We start from the raw sequence: 14,289 nt of genomic DNA on the forward strand, positions 1-14,289 counted from the left end.
GGGGGGGGGGGGGGGGGGGGGGGGGGGGGGGGGGGGGGGGGGGGGGGGGGGGGGGGGGGGGGGGGGGGGGGGGGGGGGGGGGGGGGGGGGGGGGGGGGGGGGGGGGGGGGGGGGGGGGGGGGGGGGGGGGGGGGGGGGGGGGGGGGGGCTCATTTGGGTTTAGCAGTTATTTTGAGAGGAAAAAGTCAAATTGAAGAATATAGTAATAGCTTTTTGTCAAAATTGATAGTTCCCATCATAATGACAGAATTCTTATATAGAAAGAAAAAAAGAAGGATATTGAGTTTCTGGTCACTCTTGACTAGTAAAAGAAAAAGGGGGCAAATTTCAGAATTTGTAGTTTGAGGAGCAGAGGGATTCAATAATTCATATTATGTGAGTTAAGGCATCTTTTATCATTGTTTAAAAGGTTATGATATATTTATATCTGATTATCAATAATTGTCCATCACAAACTAACCTTAAATTATTTTCTTAAGGTTGTTTGAGTAAAATTTGGAAATATCTGCAATTAAGTACTATTATATCAAGAATAAGTGAATCACCAATTCAGATTGCTTAAGTATCTTTACAATATAACCTGCTTTTATTTGAAACCTTATAGAACATATAAATTCCATGTATGATTATAACGCTCACATGCATTTTTTCTTTTGAATTCTTGTAGAACAAGGCTGATATGGAAAATCTATTTGAAAGAATCAAACTTGAGAAGGTTGAATTTGACCCTCCTGTGAGTAAACCCTCCATAGTCCATACTGGCGAATTTTCAGTTGAAAAGCTATCTGCAATTTTACTTTATGGGAACCTTGAATTGCACTCTCTGTGAGTGGATACAAAGCTGAATGCTGGGAATTGGGTTGCATCTATTGTTGTGAAATATACGCATTCAAATACTAGATTGCTAAATTGAGTTTTTTTTTTTCCCTCCAAACAAGAGTGGTTCTAAATCCCTTTTCCTAAATAAGGGTAGTTTAAAACTTATTTTCCATACAAGGGTATTTTTTGCCTAGTCATCACTCATCACTTTCTCATCTAGTATTGAACCTAGGTTGCTTAAATAATTAATAGAAATTCTAGCCATTACACTATTAACTTGTTGATATTTTTAGTTTATTTTATTTTCTTTCCAAAGTTATTGTTATTATTAATTAACGATATTATTACTTGATATAACTAAATCGAAGTTATTATATATGTCAAGTAATACTGTAATAATAATATTAATTAATACAGAGTAATAGTTTGGAAATAAATAAATTTTTTTTTTAAATCAGTAAAAGAATGTAACATTATTTTTGGGATGTTTCTTTTTCTTTTATTTATTTATTTATTATTATTATTATTATTATTATATTTTTTTCCAGGTAGTGAAAGTTGTGAAGAAGGCAGAAGTAGATTCAAATGTAAAAAATCCTGAGCAGGGGAAGAAAGAGTCTGGTAGTGCAGAAAATGAAAAACCAAAGAAGAGTGCAGAAGATGTAAAACCAAAGAAGAATGCTGATGCGGTACATTATTTATTAAATGTTTCAGTCTAATGGTGTTATTAAAGCCCTCTATGAAAAGAATTCTTGACAAGCTTATGCAACATTCTATACCAAAAGAGCATGCTGGATATAGGAATCATTGGAAATTTCTTTTTGATTATTGCATATCAAGTGAAGAATCATTAAACACTTTTTATAAAGTTAATACTTCTGTTTTACCTAAATCATATTAATTTCCTAAACTGACATTCTTGCCTTTTGTTCCTGAAAAATGGTAGAAAAAAGCTGCAGGGGGTAATCAAACTACCACAGACAATAAGAACAATAAGAAAGTGCCTGAAAAAGAAGTGGATGAGAAGGATAAAGACATTAGTGTAAGTTTGCTTAAAGTACAGATTGGTCATATTCGTAAAGCATGGAAGCATCCATCAGCTGACAGGTATAGTGGTCAACCTGCTAGAATTTTAAACCCTCCTTATCTGTTGTTATATTACTATATATAAATAAAAATGGATCAGCAAAAAGAAAAAAGCTTTACTTATTTGAACAGTGTTCTTTGATTTACTTGTGTAGTTTACTAGTTGAGGAAATAGATGTTGGAGAAGCTAAATGTCGACAAGTGGTCAGTGGTCTGGCAAAGTATTTCACTCCAGAACAAATGACAGTATGTTTTGGGCAATTTTCCATGAATGAAATACATTCCCAGATCCAATATTTATTAGCTGCAGTATTGATAAATCATTCTTATTGTCCGTGTTACAGAATCGCCGAGTGGTGCTTATCACAAACATGAAACCGTCCAAACTTCGGGATGTGACATCTGAGGGGATGGTATTTTTAGCACCATATTTTTGTTAATATCTTGACAAATTCATTTTATTCCAAATATTGTAATAGGAGTTTAGTGCTACTAATATGGTATGAGCTATTTTCTTTAAAGTTATATCAGTATCCTGATTAGCTATTGGGCCTACTTTGAACATGCTATACTAGGATATGATATTATTCTCAATCTTGAATTTGCCTATTTTGATTTGAAAATTTTGCCATTCACCATCAGAATGTTTGTGAGGAAGGGTTCACTTGAGAACATATGCAGTTCTTCAGCATTTGAATTTAGTTGATGTTAAGGTAATTTACCGGGTTTTAAATGTTTTCGATATTATTTAATCCTTTCAGGTACTATGTGCTTCTAATGATGATCACACAGTCGTGGAGCCTCTAATAGCACCGGAAGGGGCAAAAGTTGGGGAATGTGTGTCTTTTTCTGGGTATGTCTTAGCCTATTAGATTTTTTGGTCTTGACAATTCTGCTCAAATTTCTTTTAAACCTTATATTGAAATAATTGAAATAAATTAACAAGAAGGTTTGAGGCCCAACATTTATTATCAATTCTGTGGTTCCTCACTTTCTTTTTCTCTCCCTCTCTTTTGTAGTAGTCCATTACCTAGAGGTATCATGGAGAACCATTCCTTTGATAGGGTAATAGGGGAAACTTGTTTAAAATTTTGTTCTATGGACAACTAGATTATGCACAATATAAGCAGCCCCGATTTACTATCTGTCCTGGCACCATTATGAAAAACACTAGTTTCATGGTAAAATATTTCAGCTGTTTCATACCATCTTCTTATATCTAGTAACTATGGCAGTTGGTAAAATGACATTGCTTAATCTTGGTTTGTGATCACTCACTGAGCTTGTTACTAAGTGATCTACATGGCCATTCATGCTAAGATGTGAATTCCCCTTGCATTACCATATTTTGAGTATTCTTCTACATTTATACTTAATCTTAGATGAATTGCTTCAATAGTTCAAAGTAGAGACTATCTTCATTATTAATTTTTTTTTTCTTATTAAATGTGTGTTTTAAATTTCTTTCGGTCCAGGCATGATGGAAAACCAGAGGATGTATTGAACCCTAAAAAGAAACAGTTTGACAAAATAGCTGTGGTATGTATCTGTCTTTCTAACTTTTATTTCAAATATGGAGATTTGCAATATTGATTCATTGGGGGACACCATAGTTGTCTATATTGAAGCTCTCCCGGTTGGTTCATACCATTCTACCTTTACCATGCGAATAACCAGATACAGAATTGATGGATTTCCGTGTCTTCAATAGCTAAATACTGAAGAATCCATAGATCTTTAAATTACGAGCATCTCGTGCCATTTTAGGCCTTCTGGCTTCTGTCATTCAATTGCAGTACTCAAACGACATTCACGTGATAACCATTGTTTTTCCTTGGACGCAGAACCTCTTCACGGATGACAATGGCGTGGCCACATTCAAGGGCATCCCATTCATGACTTCTGGTGGGCCCTGCACATCCTCCCTCCCTCGCGCTAGCATCAAGTGATGGACGCACATTTGAAAATCTTCACCGCGAAAATTTTCTCAGTTCAACCTATTATAATGATCTTTTGTAGGGCAAACTGCATTTTCTTGAAAAAGTTTTGGTTAGCTGGAGTTCTGCTGTATGTTTGTATTCTACAGTGATGGGATATGAATGGCGTACCTTGAAAATCTATGCAGAAATGCCATTGATACGTTTTGTCTCTGAAATCTCGAAGATCATGACTGCAATTCGTATCTCTATGGTGCATTGTGCAGTGCTGATTGTGAAATCGAATCGGATCTCCACGCCGATTCGGACTTTGGACCACTTTCGACTTTCTTCTTCGTGAAACGACCTTAGCCTAATCAAACCCCCCTTCTATACTTATCCAATCATTTTCAATCTTGTCTCAACTTTTCTTCTTCATTCACATGGTAATTATTAAAGCTACACCAAAACTCTCAAAAGTGACAAGAATGTAATTTTAGTGTCTAATTTAAAATGACCTAATAATTAGTAATGCATATATCATGATTCGTGTTTAATTAGACATTTACCGATTCGTGTGGGTTATACAGTTAATACCTAATTTAGTCATCGACTTTTGTGTTTAATTAGATCATCGATTTTGATGATTTTACTCAATTGAGTCATGCTTAACTTTTAATTTTATCTCTATTAATACCTAATTTAATCTTTGACTAGTAGTTTTACCTAAGTTAGTCTTGGACTATAGTGACTTTATCCAATTTAGTCTTCAACTATAATGATTTTTCTCGATTTAGTCATTGATTATAACAACCAAAGACTCAATTGGGTATAATCATCAAAGCAAAAAGTCGTTTAGGAGTAAATCGAGAAAAATCACTAGAGAACTAAATTGGGTATTAACTCACACGAATATGCAAAATATGATATGTAATTCAACTATCATTTGAGTCCTCATTGTGTGTAATTGCACCAACTCCGATCCTCTTTAATATGACGTGAAAATTCAATTAACATGATGTACAAAACTAATATAACGTGCATGGCATAAGCTTTTGAACAATGCATAATAATATATATATTAAAAAAAGATGGTTATTATATTTTACGAGTTGTATTTTATATTTGAGGAATATTAATATGTAATATACGAATTGAGGGCCAGATTTGATTGCTTATATATTTTGTGGATATTTCTCTCAGAAATCTTCTCCGTCCCCATTGCATGCAGATTCAGATTCCGTTTTATACTCCAAAACTCAAACCGGATAAATATTTTAAAACCACTTGACTTTTCATATTTACATACAAAAAGAAACAGTGGATTCTCTTGCTTTTTTATTTTTATTGGAGGGAGTTTAAAATTTGAAAAAATAAAATAAAATAAAATGGGGATCTCATAGAGCAGTGACCTGATACTGATATCAATATCTGTTTGATACTATAGATCATGCTATACATTTTATGTATATAGGAGGTAAAAAAACAGTGGATTTGGGTGGGTAGTTGATTCAGGAATGCATCGAATCAAGAAAAAGAATTCCAAAAAGATCACGAAATATTTATATCAGTGAACCCCACCCCACACCCTTTGATTTTATCCCCTCTGCTGATTCTTTCCTTGTTTAAATCCCCCACACCCTACTCAAGATTTCATTGCAATCATTCTTGCAAACCAATCCTCTGCAACATCATATATATAGTTGAGGTTCTTGTCCTTTAAGGTTTGTGCCTAGAAAAAGGTTGTGTCTTTGGTGAGAATTGTGGAGATCAAATGGCAACTTCTTCAAGGAATGGGGGAGATGAATCACCTCATGTACTAGCTGTTGATGACAACCTCGTCGATCGCAAACTCGTGGAAAAGCTGCTCAAGAATTCATCCTGCAGAGGTAAGAACCGAGTGGTAGATTGTGAGTAAAAATACAAGATCAAGCCCTAGCAGATTGGCAGTTGTAGTGTGGGAGTTACACCATTGTGACTGGCTTCTTGTGAGCACCAGACACTGGTCCTCCCACCTAATGGCCTACTAAGGCGCTAAGTCACTGTGATTTACCCCTCCACTATCTTGTTGGGGTGTGAGGGTCCTGAGAGCGAGGGAATTTCATTGCCCTTTTGAGGGCAAGAGTTGTGTGTGTGTTGTTTACAGTTAATCATAGAGTAGAATCTGTATTGACAGTTTGATTTGCATTGCATCAGTGACTACTGCAGAGAATGGATTGAGGGCTTTGGAGTATTTGGGGTTGGGAGATGAACACAACACTTCAAATGACAATGTCAGGAGACAGGCAAATCTGTATATATTTTGAGAAGAAAACAGACTGTTTTCATTGCGATTTTCGTTAACTTTGTAGACTTCCCCTTTCTGCAGGGATCAAAGGTGAATATGATCATCACAGATTACTGCATGCCAGAAATGACAGGCTATGAGCTGCTCAAGAAAATCAAGGTAGTTTAACTATCAACTGTTGATTTAATATTGTTGTTTTTCTGGTCATAAACCTAACCTTAACATCCAATGATATTGTTGAAACCAGGAATCTTCCAACATGAAGGACATCCCTGTTGTGATAATGTCATCTGAAAACATTCCAACTCGGATCAACCAGTGAGTACTGTAAACTTCAAAGTTCACTTATAATTGTTTTTTTTTTATTACAACTGACCCTATTACATTGTAATATATGTTCATCTATACGTGATTTGGTCATTTTGATGTCATGAAATGATTCTAACTGGGAAAGTATGCAGGTGCTTGGAGGAAGGAGCCCAGATGTTCATGCTAAAGCCACTCAAACACGCGGATGTGAAGCGATTAAGAGGCGAATTGATGCAGTGCAGAGGCTAATAAAGATCAAAACATCATTGATCTGATAAACACTCTTTTAATGTCTTTTTCATTTCTTCCAGTTAGCAGTCATTCTTTGAGTTTCTGAACTCTTGTAAGATGATGACATAGCATCATTCCCTTTTGAGTTTAGCCATAGTGGTTGGGACCATCACTCTTGAAGGAAGATGACATAGCATCATCATTCCCCTTTGAGTTTAGCCATAATGTTTGGGACCAAGAATGAAAGGAACATCCCATTGGGTTCTCTTTCTCATGTTTTTATTCATAAATTTCTTCCAATTATGCATGCAACCTAGTGAATATTCAAAATTAAGGACAATCCCAAACAAGTTCGCCTGTTAACTTGATAACCACAACGCAACAATTTTGACTCCCAATGGAAGCAGACGAGCAGCCAATTGTCCTTAGCTTGAGCCAGTCAATGGGCAACCAATGTTGGTTTACCTTATGGTAAGCCAATTGTCCTTAGCTTGAGCCAGTCAACGGGCAACCAATGTTGGTTTACCTTATGATGCTTTGCCGATTAGGGTCACAAAACTGGGTTTACCCACTGCTAGGCAGTCAATTGACCTTTATGGTCCTTTGCCGATTAGGGATTAGGTCACAAAGCAGGATTTACCCACTATTGACAGGCCTGGCTCCCACCGGAAGCAGCCAATTGACCTTCTTAGTTTGAGCCCGTTGAACATCCTATACTGGTTTACCTTATTATCCACTAAGATCACAAATCAAGATTGTAACTGAAAATTTGCCTTTATCACTAAAAAAAAAAAACATGATGGCATTTTATAATTGTCTCCCATTTCATAACCTCAGATAACAGTAGAGTCACAAAACCACATTACACAAAGATGACTGACCCCACCAAGTTTCAATCTTTCCAACAAAAAAAACCACAACTTGGGGGTCTGCCATCCATCCAAGACTGACAATATGCAGAGTTCAACACAATCAAATGTCCACAACAGGTTAATACATAAAGTTCAAGACTGAAACTCTGAAAGAAACACAGTGGAAACTACTACTACTACTAGAAATGCCTGTGATGATGGTGGTGGTGGGGATGCCCATGCTCAACACAACCTAAGCAGCTCAGAAAAGGATAGCACACAAACATGAGGCACCTCTGGAAGACAGAGAACAAAGACGACACCATCATGCACGGGCAACAGCAACACGCCAGGAAAGGATCATCGTGAGGACCGCCGGGGCCATGGTGGTGGTGGTGGTGGTGGTGACCCATCTTCCTCTTTGACCTAAATAAAAAATCCAACGATTACCCAGAATACAATATCCAAATTTAAAGCAACCCACAGTGAAATCTTGGAAAAAAGGAGAATAATTTAGAGGTCCATGGCCATGGGCATACCTGGGAATCTGGTATCTGAGCAGATCTGGAGTGGAGTGGAGTGGGGAGAAAGGAGAAAGGTAGATAGGTGAGAAAGAAGAATAAAGGGGAAGGAGGTAGTTGGAATCTGATAAGGTGGAAAAGTTTATATAGAAAAGAATGGGGGAGTCGTTGTTTCTTTGGGTGGAAGCATTAATAGGTTAATGGGAAAATATCTAACTGGACAGCGTTAAGGAACGTGAACCCCGTGTGGGGCGCTACTACTCTTCCTATAATTCCTCAATTTTGACTTTTTTGCATAAAATAATAATAATTTTCTTCTAGTATATGTTCTAATGTCCATTGCTTGTAACTTTTGTGCATAATAGATTGTCACTTTTTAGACTTTCGTTGTCTAAGTCTCTCAATGACTCATTTTCCTATTGAGGTTCAAACCACATTATACCACCGGAAGCCATACTAAACATTGATTGTACAACTACTTGAAATACCCTCACTAGAGCATGTAGTGGTGTTTTCTCGATTGAAACGAAAATGGTTTCGAGAGCCATGTGATGGGTGGATTGGGTGACTATACAACACAATTCGAAGAGCACTTTTTGTGCGCTGGTTAATGGAAGCCTCCGCTATAAAGTAAGAAAGAAGCGGCTCTTCCCACAGCAGATCACCATCGACTCTATTTGTTATTATGGTAAATCAATGTATCAAGATGTTAATCTGAGATCTTATTCCGATTCGATACGTCTACCTACGAGACTAATCTTTGGCTTTCGTCTCTGTAGGTGTGTTACTAGTTAACTTTTGTCTTAAAACCTAATTTTTCAATGCCAAACTTGTAAACACCACACCGTTTTCTCTTTTCCTCTCCTATTTTCCTCCACTATTAAGACAAAACACTAACTTTTTGATTGAACTCGTGACTTCAGTTAAGATAACTTAAATTCATAATTTCTTCTATATGTCAAATAAAGAGAAATATGTGAGGGAATGAAAAGATTAAGATGAATTTACAAGTTTATCAATGACATTTTATTTGGATGGAAGAGAAAAAAAAATATATGTTAATAATTGGAGACCAAAATAAAAATGAAAGATTTCTTAGTAATAAATTCAAAATGAGTTTTTTCCACTTTTGGTCCTATGATTTTAGTGCCTCCGTCAATTTAGGTACACGACTTTCATTCCTGACATAAGTAGTGCTTGACTTTAATTTTTTTGCCACTTTTAGTCCTTGACTTTGATTTTTTTTTTCCACTTTTAGTCCTTTCGGCCATCTAAGCGACAACTTTTAATCGAAATCAACAAACTGTTGTGCCATTAAGGGTAAATAACGTTTAATGTATTTAGGGATTTATCAATAAACAAATTTACCCTTAATGGCACAACAGTTTGTTGATTCCGATTAAAAATTGTCGCTTGAAAAGCGAAGCAGAACAAGCAAATAACGTTTCTTTTTCCTATTTTTGCTCTGATTTTATTTATAAATATATTTAGGGCTTATCAAAAGACACTTTTACCCTTAACGGCACAATAGTTTGTTGATTCCAATTAAAAGTTGTCGCTCGGATGGCCAAAAGGACTAAAAGTAGAAAACAAATCAAAGTCAAGGACTAAAAGTGACAAAAAAATCAAAGTCAAGCACTACTTATGTCATGAATGAAAGTTGTGTACCTAAATTGACGGGAAGCATAAACTTATAGGACTAAAAATGGAAAAAACTCAATTCAAAATTTTAATATTGCCCATTGGACATTAGTCTAAGTAGATGAAAAATATTACTTCAATAACATATAAGATATAGACATATAGTCCGACGAATTCAAGTCGACTCGGATCCATAGCATAATTTGTAATTCAGGGTTATCAATAATAATAATTATTATATTTACCGCTTTCAAAAAAAAAAAAAAACAAAAACAAAAACAAAATGGGCTTGTTCACGAGCTTAGACTATTGGGCCTAGAGTTTCTTTCAGTCTGCTATATCTTTGGAAAAAAAAAAAAATAATAAGTGCGCCATTGCAAAATTTCAGCTTCCAGGATGATGCTATGCATCTAGGATCGTTAATTTCCAGAAAATTTTGCACTTTGAAGCAAACCCATTCTTCATCACACCTCAACTTCAATATCAGAGCTTTGGTCCAGAAAGGTCAGCATTTTGAAGCTCTGCAATGCTACTCCAAAGAACCTCTCAAAACTTTCAAACTCACCTTCCCAGCTGTCCTCAAAGCCTGCGCGTCTCTGCAGAGCCTGAGCATCGGAAGGACCATCCACGCCACCATAATTGTAATGGGTATGCAGTGCGACCCTTACATGGCCACCTCGCTTATCAACATGTATGTGAAATGCGGGTCACTCTGCAATGCAGTACAGGTGTTCGATCATATTCCCAAGTCGGAACCTTTGAGCCGAGACGTGACTATATGGAACGCTATGATTGATGGGTATTTCAAGAACGGGTTTCGCAAGGATTGCGTGGCTCAGTTTCGCGAAATGCAGGCGTTGCAGGTCAAGCCTGATGGGTATACTCTCAGCATTCTTCTTGGAGTGTTTTCTGGGGTTTCAACAGGGAAGGAAATTCACGGCTATGTGATTCGAAACTCATTTGAGGACGACCCTTTTATCGTGACGGCTCTGGTTGATATGTACACAAAATGTGGCAGGGCAATGGATGCCTGGAATGTGTTTGAGAGCCAGGGAGACAAGAACAATGTTGTTATATGGAATGCAATGATGAGTGGGTTTTGTGAAAATGGGCTGTGGAATAGGAGCTTGGAGTTATATTCATTATTAAGAGAAAGGAATTATGAAATCATGTCAAGTACTTGCTGCAGTGTATTGACTGCCTGTTCTGAGGGTGAAGATGTTGAGTTTGGCAGGCAGGTCCATTGTGATGTTGTTAGGATGGGGTTTGGGTCTGATCAGTATGTTCATACCTCTCTATTAACCATGTATGCAAAGTGTGGACTAATAGAGGATGCAGAGAAAGTTTTTGGTTCTGTATTAGGAAAGGGGGTCGAAACGTGGAATGCTATGGTCTCTGCTTATGTAGGTAATGGCCGGGTTCATGAATCTCTGATTACTTACAATCAAATGAAAACAAGAGTTGTTGCATCTGATTCTTTCACAATATCAAATATTTTAACTTCGTGTAGTATAATCGGTTATTATGATTTTGGTAGATCGATTCACGCTGAACTGATAAAAAGACCAGTGCAAGCTTTTGTTGCAGTGCAAAGTGCACTGATGACCATGTACTCGAGATGTGGGAAAGTGGAGGATGCTCTTGAGGTTTTCGGCAGAATGGAGGAGAAGGATGTGGTTGCGTGGGGTGCCATGGTGTCGGGTTTTTACCAAAATAAACGATATGAAGATGCAGTTGGTTTATGTAAAGAAATGCTGAGTTTCTATATGAAGCCAGACCGAAATATATTGGTGATGGCGATAAATGCCAGTGTGGGGGTTGAAAGTATAGAATTAGGCTGCTCTTTCTTTGGGCTCGCTATTAAGCTTGGGCAGGAATCAGATGCTTTTGTGGGGAGTTCTTTGATGGATATTTATTCAAAATTTGGGCAGCCAGAAATGGCTAAAAGAATATTTTCCGGAGTTTCCAACAAGAACCTGGTGGTTTGGAATTCGTTAATCTCGTGTTATGCCCAAAATGGCCTCCCGGAGCTGTCCATCTCTGTTCTTCCCCAAATCGTACAGCACGGCTTAATCCCGGATGCTGTTTCAGTCACTACTGCACTTGCTGCAGTTTCATCAGTAGCATCACTACTCAAAGGAAAGGCCATTCATGGTTACCTTATAAGATATCAGATCCAAGAAGATAATCAAGTGGAAAACGCCTTGACTGATATGTACATCAAAAGTGGATACTTGAAATACGCAGAATGTATTTTCAATAACACGTCTGGTAGAACCTTGGTCACGTGGAATTCTATGATTGCCGGTTATGGATCCCATGGCGAGTGCTTCAAAGCCATCAACTTGTTCGGTGAAATGAGAAGATCTGAAATTACGCCAGATCACGTAACCTTCCTTTCCTTAATTTCTGCCTGCAACCATTCCGGTTTAGTAGATGAAGGCTTGAAGCTGTTTCAGTTAATGAGAGAGTATACGATCGAGCCTCAAATAGATCATTATGTCAATATCGTGGACCTGCTTGGTCGTACTGGTCGGTTAGATGATGCCTATAATCTCATACTGAACATGTCGATGGACCCTGAACCGAGCATCTGGCTATGTTTATTGTCTGCTTGTCGAGTCCATCGTAATGTAGGGCTCGGGGAGCTGGCTGCCCAGAACCTCCTGAAGATGGAAGAAACCCGAGGTAGCAATTACGTTCAACTGCTGAATCTGTATGGGGAGGCTGGGATGAAAGAAAAGGCGGCGAATTTGAGGGCTCAGATGAAGCAGAAAGGGTTGAGGAAGATTGGTGGGTGCAGTTGGATTGAGGTGAAAGATAGCACTGATGTTTTCTTCTCAGGTGATTCATCCTCCCCCAGGACAATTGAGGTATACCACACTCTTCATAGTCTCAGAAGTACTATGAAATGGAAAGGTGATTGTAGTGAAAGTTGCCTACAATGAGTTCATTGTTCTCATTTATGCCAGTACATTTGTTTGTTAGTAACTCAATATTGTGTATCATGATATTATAAATTATGAAAAATTTTACGGTGTTAATCGACACTTGTGGCTTCTATACTGCATACAACCATTTTTGCTTTTTGGATTATACCAGTATTACAAGCACGAGTTGACAATACCCGTTACAACACAAAAAGTATATAAACGGGGGCAACCCAGCTAAGTTGGTCGTACTGTTGGCTAGGTAACCACAACTCCACAAGATCCCAAATTCTACTTCCAGTGGGAGCGGCCTACTGGCCTTTTTGATCAGTTATGGACAACCGGTTTATCTCTTTGCAGTCTTTTGCTAACGGTTACAATGCGAGGTTTACCTAATGCACACCCTCGGGTAGTGACTACAGGTTTCCCTCGTGAATCAAAAAAAAAAAAAGAAAAAAAGAGCACAACAATCTTCTTTCTTCAAATGAATATCAGATGAACAATCAAGAATTTTGTGTATGGGATACCAGATATGATAAACCATAGGTCTAAACACAACCTAATTCATTATCAAGCTTTTCACACACAATAGTTTATCAATTAACTACCCTTTGAATATGCCATAGTTGTTTCAGTGACCTCTATATGAGACCTCAGCTCTTGACCTTCACAAAATGAAACTATAAGTCTATAACCCTCATCTTTCACCAACCCTTTCGGTAGTTTAACGGTTTTCTGTCAAATCTCCTTCAGCTCCTCTGTCTTCTAACACAAAATCAAGCCTCTGCCCAGGCGTTTATTGCAGTCTGTTCTCGAGCGTTTTACAGAAAATGTGAAAGGAGTGGTTAGCGCGTCTAGGAAAACTTCTGTATGAAGGAATGGACAACCAATGGCGAAGAAGATGAAAAGGTCATTCTCTCTTGTCCTCCTCGATATCTTCTACTAGTCCAAACACATGCTCTGTTGACATTGATGCCTTCCTTTCCTTCCTTTCCAGTTTGCTCGCAAAATCTCCTGCCACTTTTTTTACCCCACTGGCTGTCAGGGACAACGCCTCTTCCTCATCATCGCCAGTTTCCTCCGAGTACGTGTATCTGCACAAATTTGCATTCAAAATCATAACCCCCCGCTTTCCCTTCATGGTCTGATGGGATTCCTAGGGTGGCTAAGATGAGGCGGGGGATGGAAAATAGTCCGGTTACAATATCAAATCCCTCGTTGCCTTCTTTTCACAACCCAAAGTCGAGATATTTTCTCAGAACTTGGAGTTGCAGCAATTAGGAGGGACCGAGGGAGAAGGTTTTACTTAACCGTTGATATATCATTGATCAATTAGTGGGATTAATAGAATAAAAAGGGTTCATGAGTGGATTGCTAATAATAGAATAAGTATAGGATTCTGTACCTGGTAGGGTTATATGAAGGATCCCAGAGAACACATATCATCACCAACAACAAATAGGCTAATAAAATCCAGAAAGCCGGAATAATCCAGGCTCTTCGCCACAATTCACTCAAAGGGTCACTTGCATTGAAGTATAACTAAACCAAAAACCAGAAAACCATTGTTATTGTGGGTCATCAAAATTGAAATACAGAGACATTAGGAAAAGGAGAAATTGATTTTCCATTAGGGTGAAAATGGATTATTCCTTGCCTCCCCCCCCCCCCCCCCCCCCCCCCCCCCCCCCCCCCCCC

At 37.9% G+C, this 14,289-nt stretch overlaps 4 protein-coding genes and 1 long non-coding RNA gene across 6 annotated transcripts in view; 3 read left to right on the forward strand and 2 right to left on the reverse strand.

The window, feature by feature from the left end:
- The window catches only part of LOC115998029 (aminoacyl tRNA synthase complex-interacting multifunctional protein 1), a 6,425-nt gene extending 2,318 nt beyond the window's left edge, over positions 1-4,107 (forward strand). For both annotated transcript variants that reach the window (XM_031237475.1, XM_031237476.1), the window contains exons 5-12: positions 668-733; positions 1,368-1,508; positions 1,766-1,926; positions 2,061-2,151; positions 2,250-2,318; positions 2,667-2,758; positions 3,381-3,444; positions 3,750-4,107. In XM_031237475.1, the coding sequence (XP_031093335.1) occupies positions 668-733; positions 1,368-1,508; positions 1,766-1,926; positions 2,061-2,151; positions 2,250-2,318; positions 2,667-2,758; positions 3,381-3,444; positions 3,750-3,854 (789 nt within the window). In that variant the 3' untranslated portion in view covers positions 3,855-4,107. The remainder of the gene's footprint in view (positions 1-667; positions 734-1,367; positions 1,509-1,765; positions 1,927-2,060; positions 2,152-2,249; positions 2,319-2,666; positions 2,759-3,380; positions 3,445-3,749) is intronic.
- A 1,060-nt stretch (positions 4,108-5,167) lies between these two features.
- Positions 5,168-6,919, forward strand: LOC115998298 (two-component response regulator ARR17-like). The gene is made up of 5 exons (XM_031237832.1): positions 5,168-5,710; positions 6,018-6,094; positions 6,190-6,267; positions 6,356-6,426; positions 6,570-6,919. The coding sequence occupies exons 1-5, from the start codon at positions 5,596-5,598 to the stop codon at positions 6,664-6,666; spliced, it is 438 nt and encodes a 145-aa protein (XP_031093692.1). The 5' UTR covers positions 5,168-5,595; the 3' UTR covers positions 6,667-6,919.
- A 513-nt stretch (positions 6,920-7,432) lies between these two features.
- Positions 7,433-8,192, reverse strand: LOC115998299. The gene is made up of 2 exons (XR_004093864.1): positions 8,039-8,192; positions 7,433-7,925 (listed from the first exon to the last, which is right to left on the reverse strand). It is a non-coding gene; the product is annotated as an uncharacterized LOC115998299 (long non-coding RNA).
- Positions 8,193-10,015: 1,823 nt separating this feature from the next.
- On the forward strand, positions 10,016-12,731 carry LOC115998408 (pentatricopeptide repeat-containing protein At2g40720). The gene has a single exon (XM_031237982.1). The coding sequence runs from the start codon at positions 10,066-10,068 to the stop codon at positions 12,607-12,609; it is 2,544 nt and encodes an 847-aa protein (XP_031093842.1). The 5' UTR covers positions 10,016-10,065; the 3' UTR covers positions 12,610-12,731.
- Positions 12,732-13,066: 335 nt separating this feature from the next.
- The window catches only part of LOC115998739 (membrane protein PTM1-like), a 4,834-nt gene continuing 3,611 nt past the window's right edge, over positions 13,067-14,289 (reverse strand). Inside the window, exons 4-5 of the mRNA XM_031238385.1 lie at positions 13,997-14,133; positions 13,067-13,685 (exon numbers count right to left, since the gene is read on the reverse strand). Of these exons, the coding sequence (XP_031094245.1) occupies positions 13,502-13,685; positions 13,997-14,133 (321 nt within the window). The 3' untranslated portion in view covers positions 13,067-13,501. The remainder of the gene's footprint in view (positions 13,686-13,996; positions 14,134-14,289) is intronic.

This window comes from Ipomoea triloba, chromosome 12, assembly GCF_003576645.1.
Source record: "Ipomoea triloba cultivar NCNSP0323 chromosome 12, ASM357664v1".
Taxonomy (NCBI): domain Eukaryota; kingdom Viridiplantae; phylum Streptophyta; class Magnoliopsida; order Solanales; family Convolvulaceae; genus Ipomoea; species Ipomoea triloba.

Coding starts and splice junctions, on each gene's coding strand:
- LOC115998298 (XM_031237832.1), top strand. CDS start 5,596: ATGGCAACTTCTTCAAGGAATGGGGGAGATGAATCACCTCATGTACTA. Junction 5,711..6,017: donor CAAGAATTCATCCTGCAGAG/GTAAGAACCGAG, acceptor GCATTGCATCAG/TGACTACTGCAGAGAATGGA. Junction 6,268..6,355: donor AGCTGCTCAAGAAAATCAAG/GTAGTTTAACTA, acceptor TGTTGAAACCAG/GAATCTTCCAACATGAAGGA.
- LOC115998408 (XM_031237982.1), top strand. CDS start 10,066: ATGCATCTAGGATCGTTAATTTCCAGAAAATTTTGCACTTTGAAGCAA.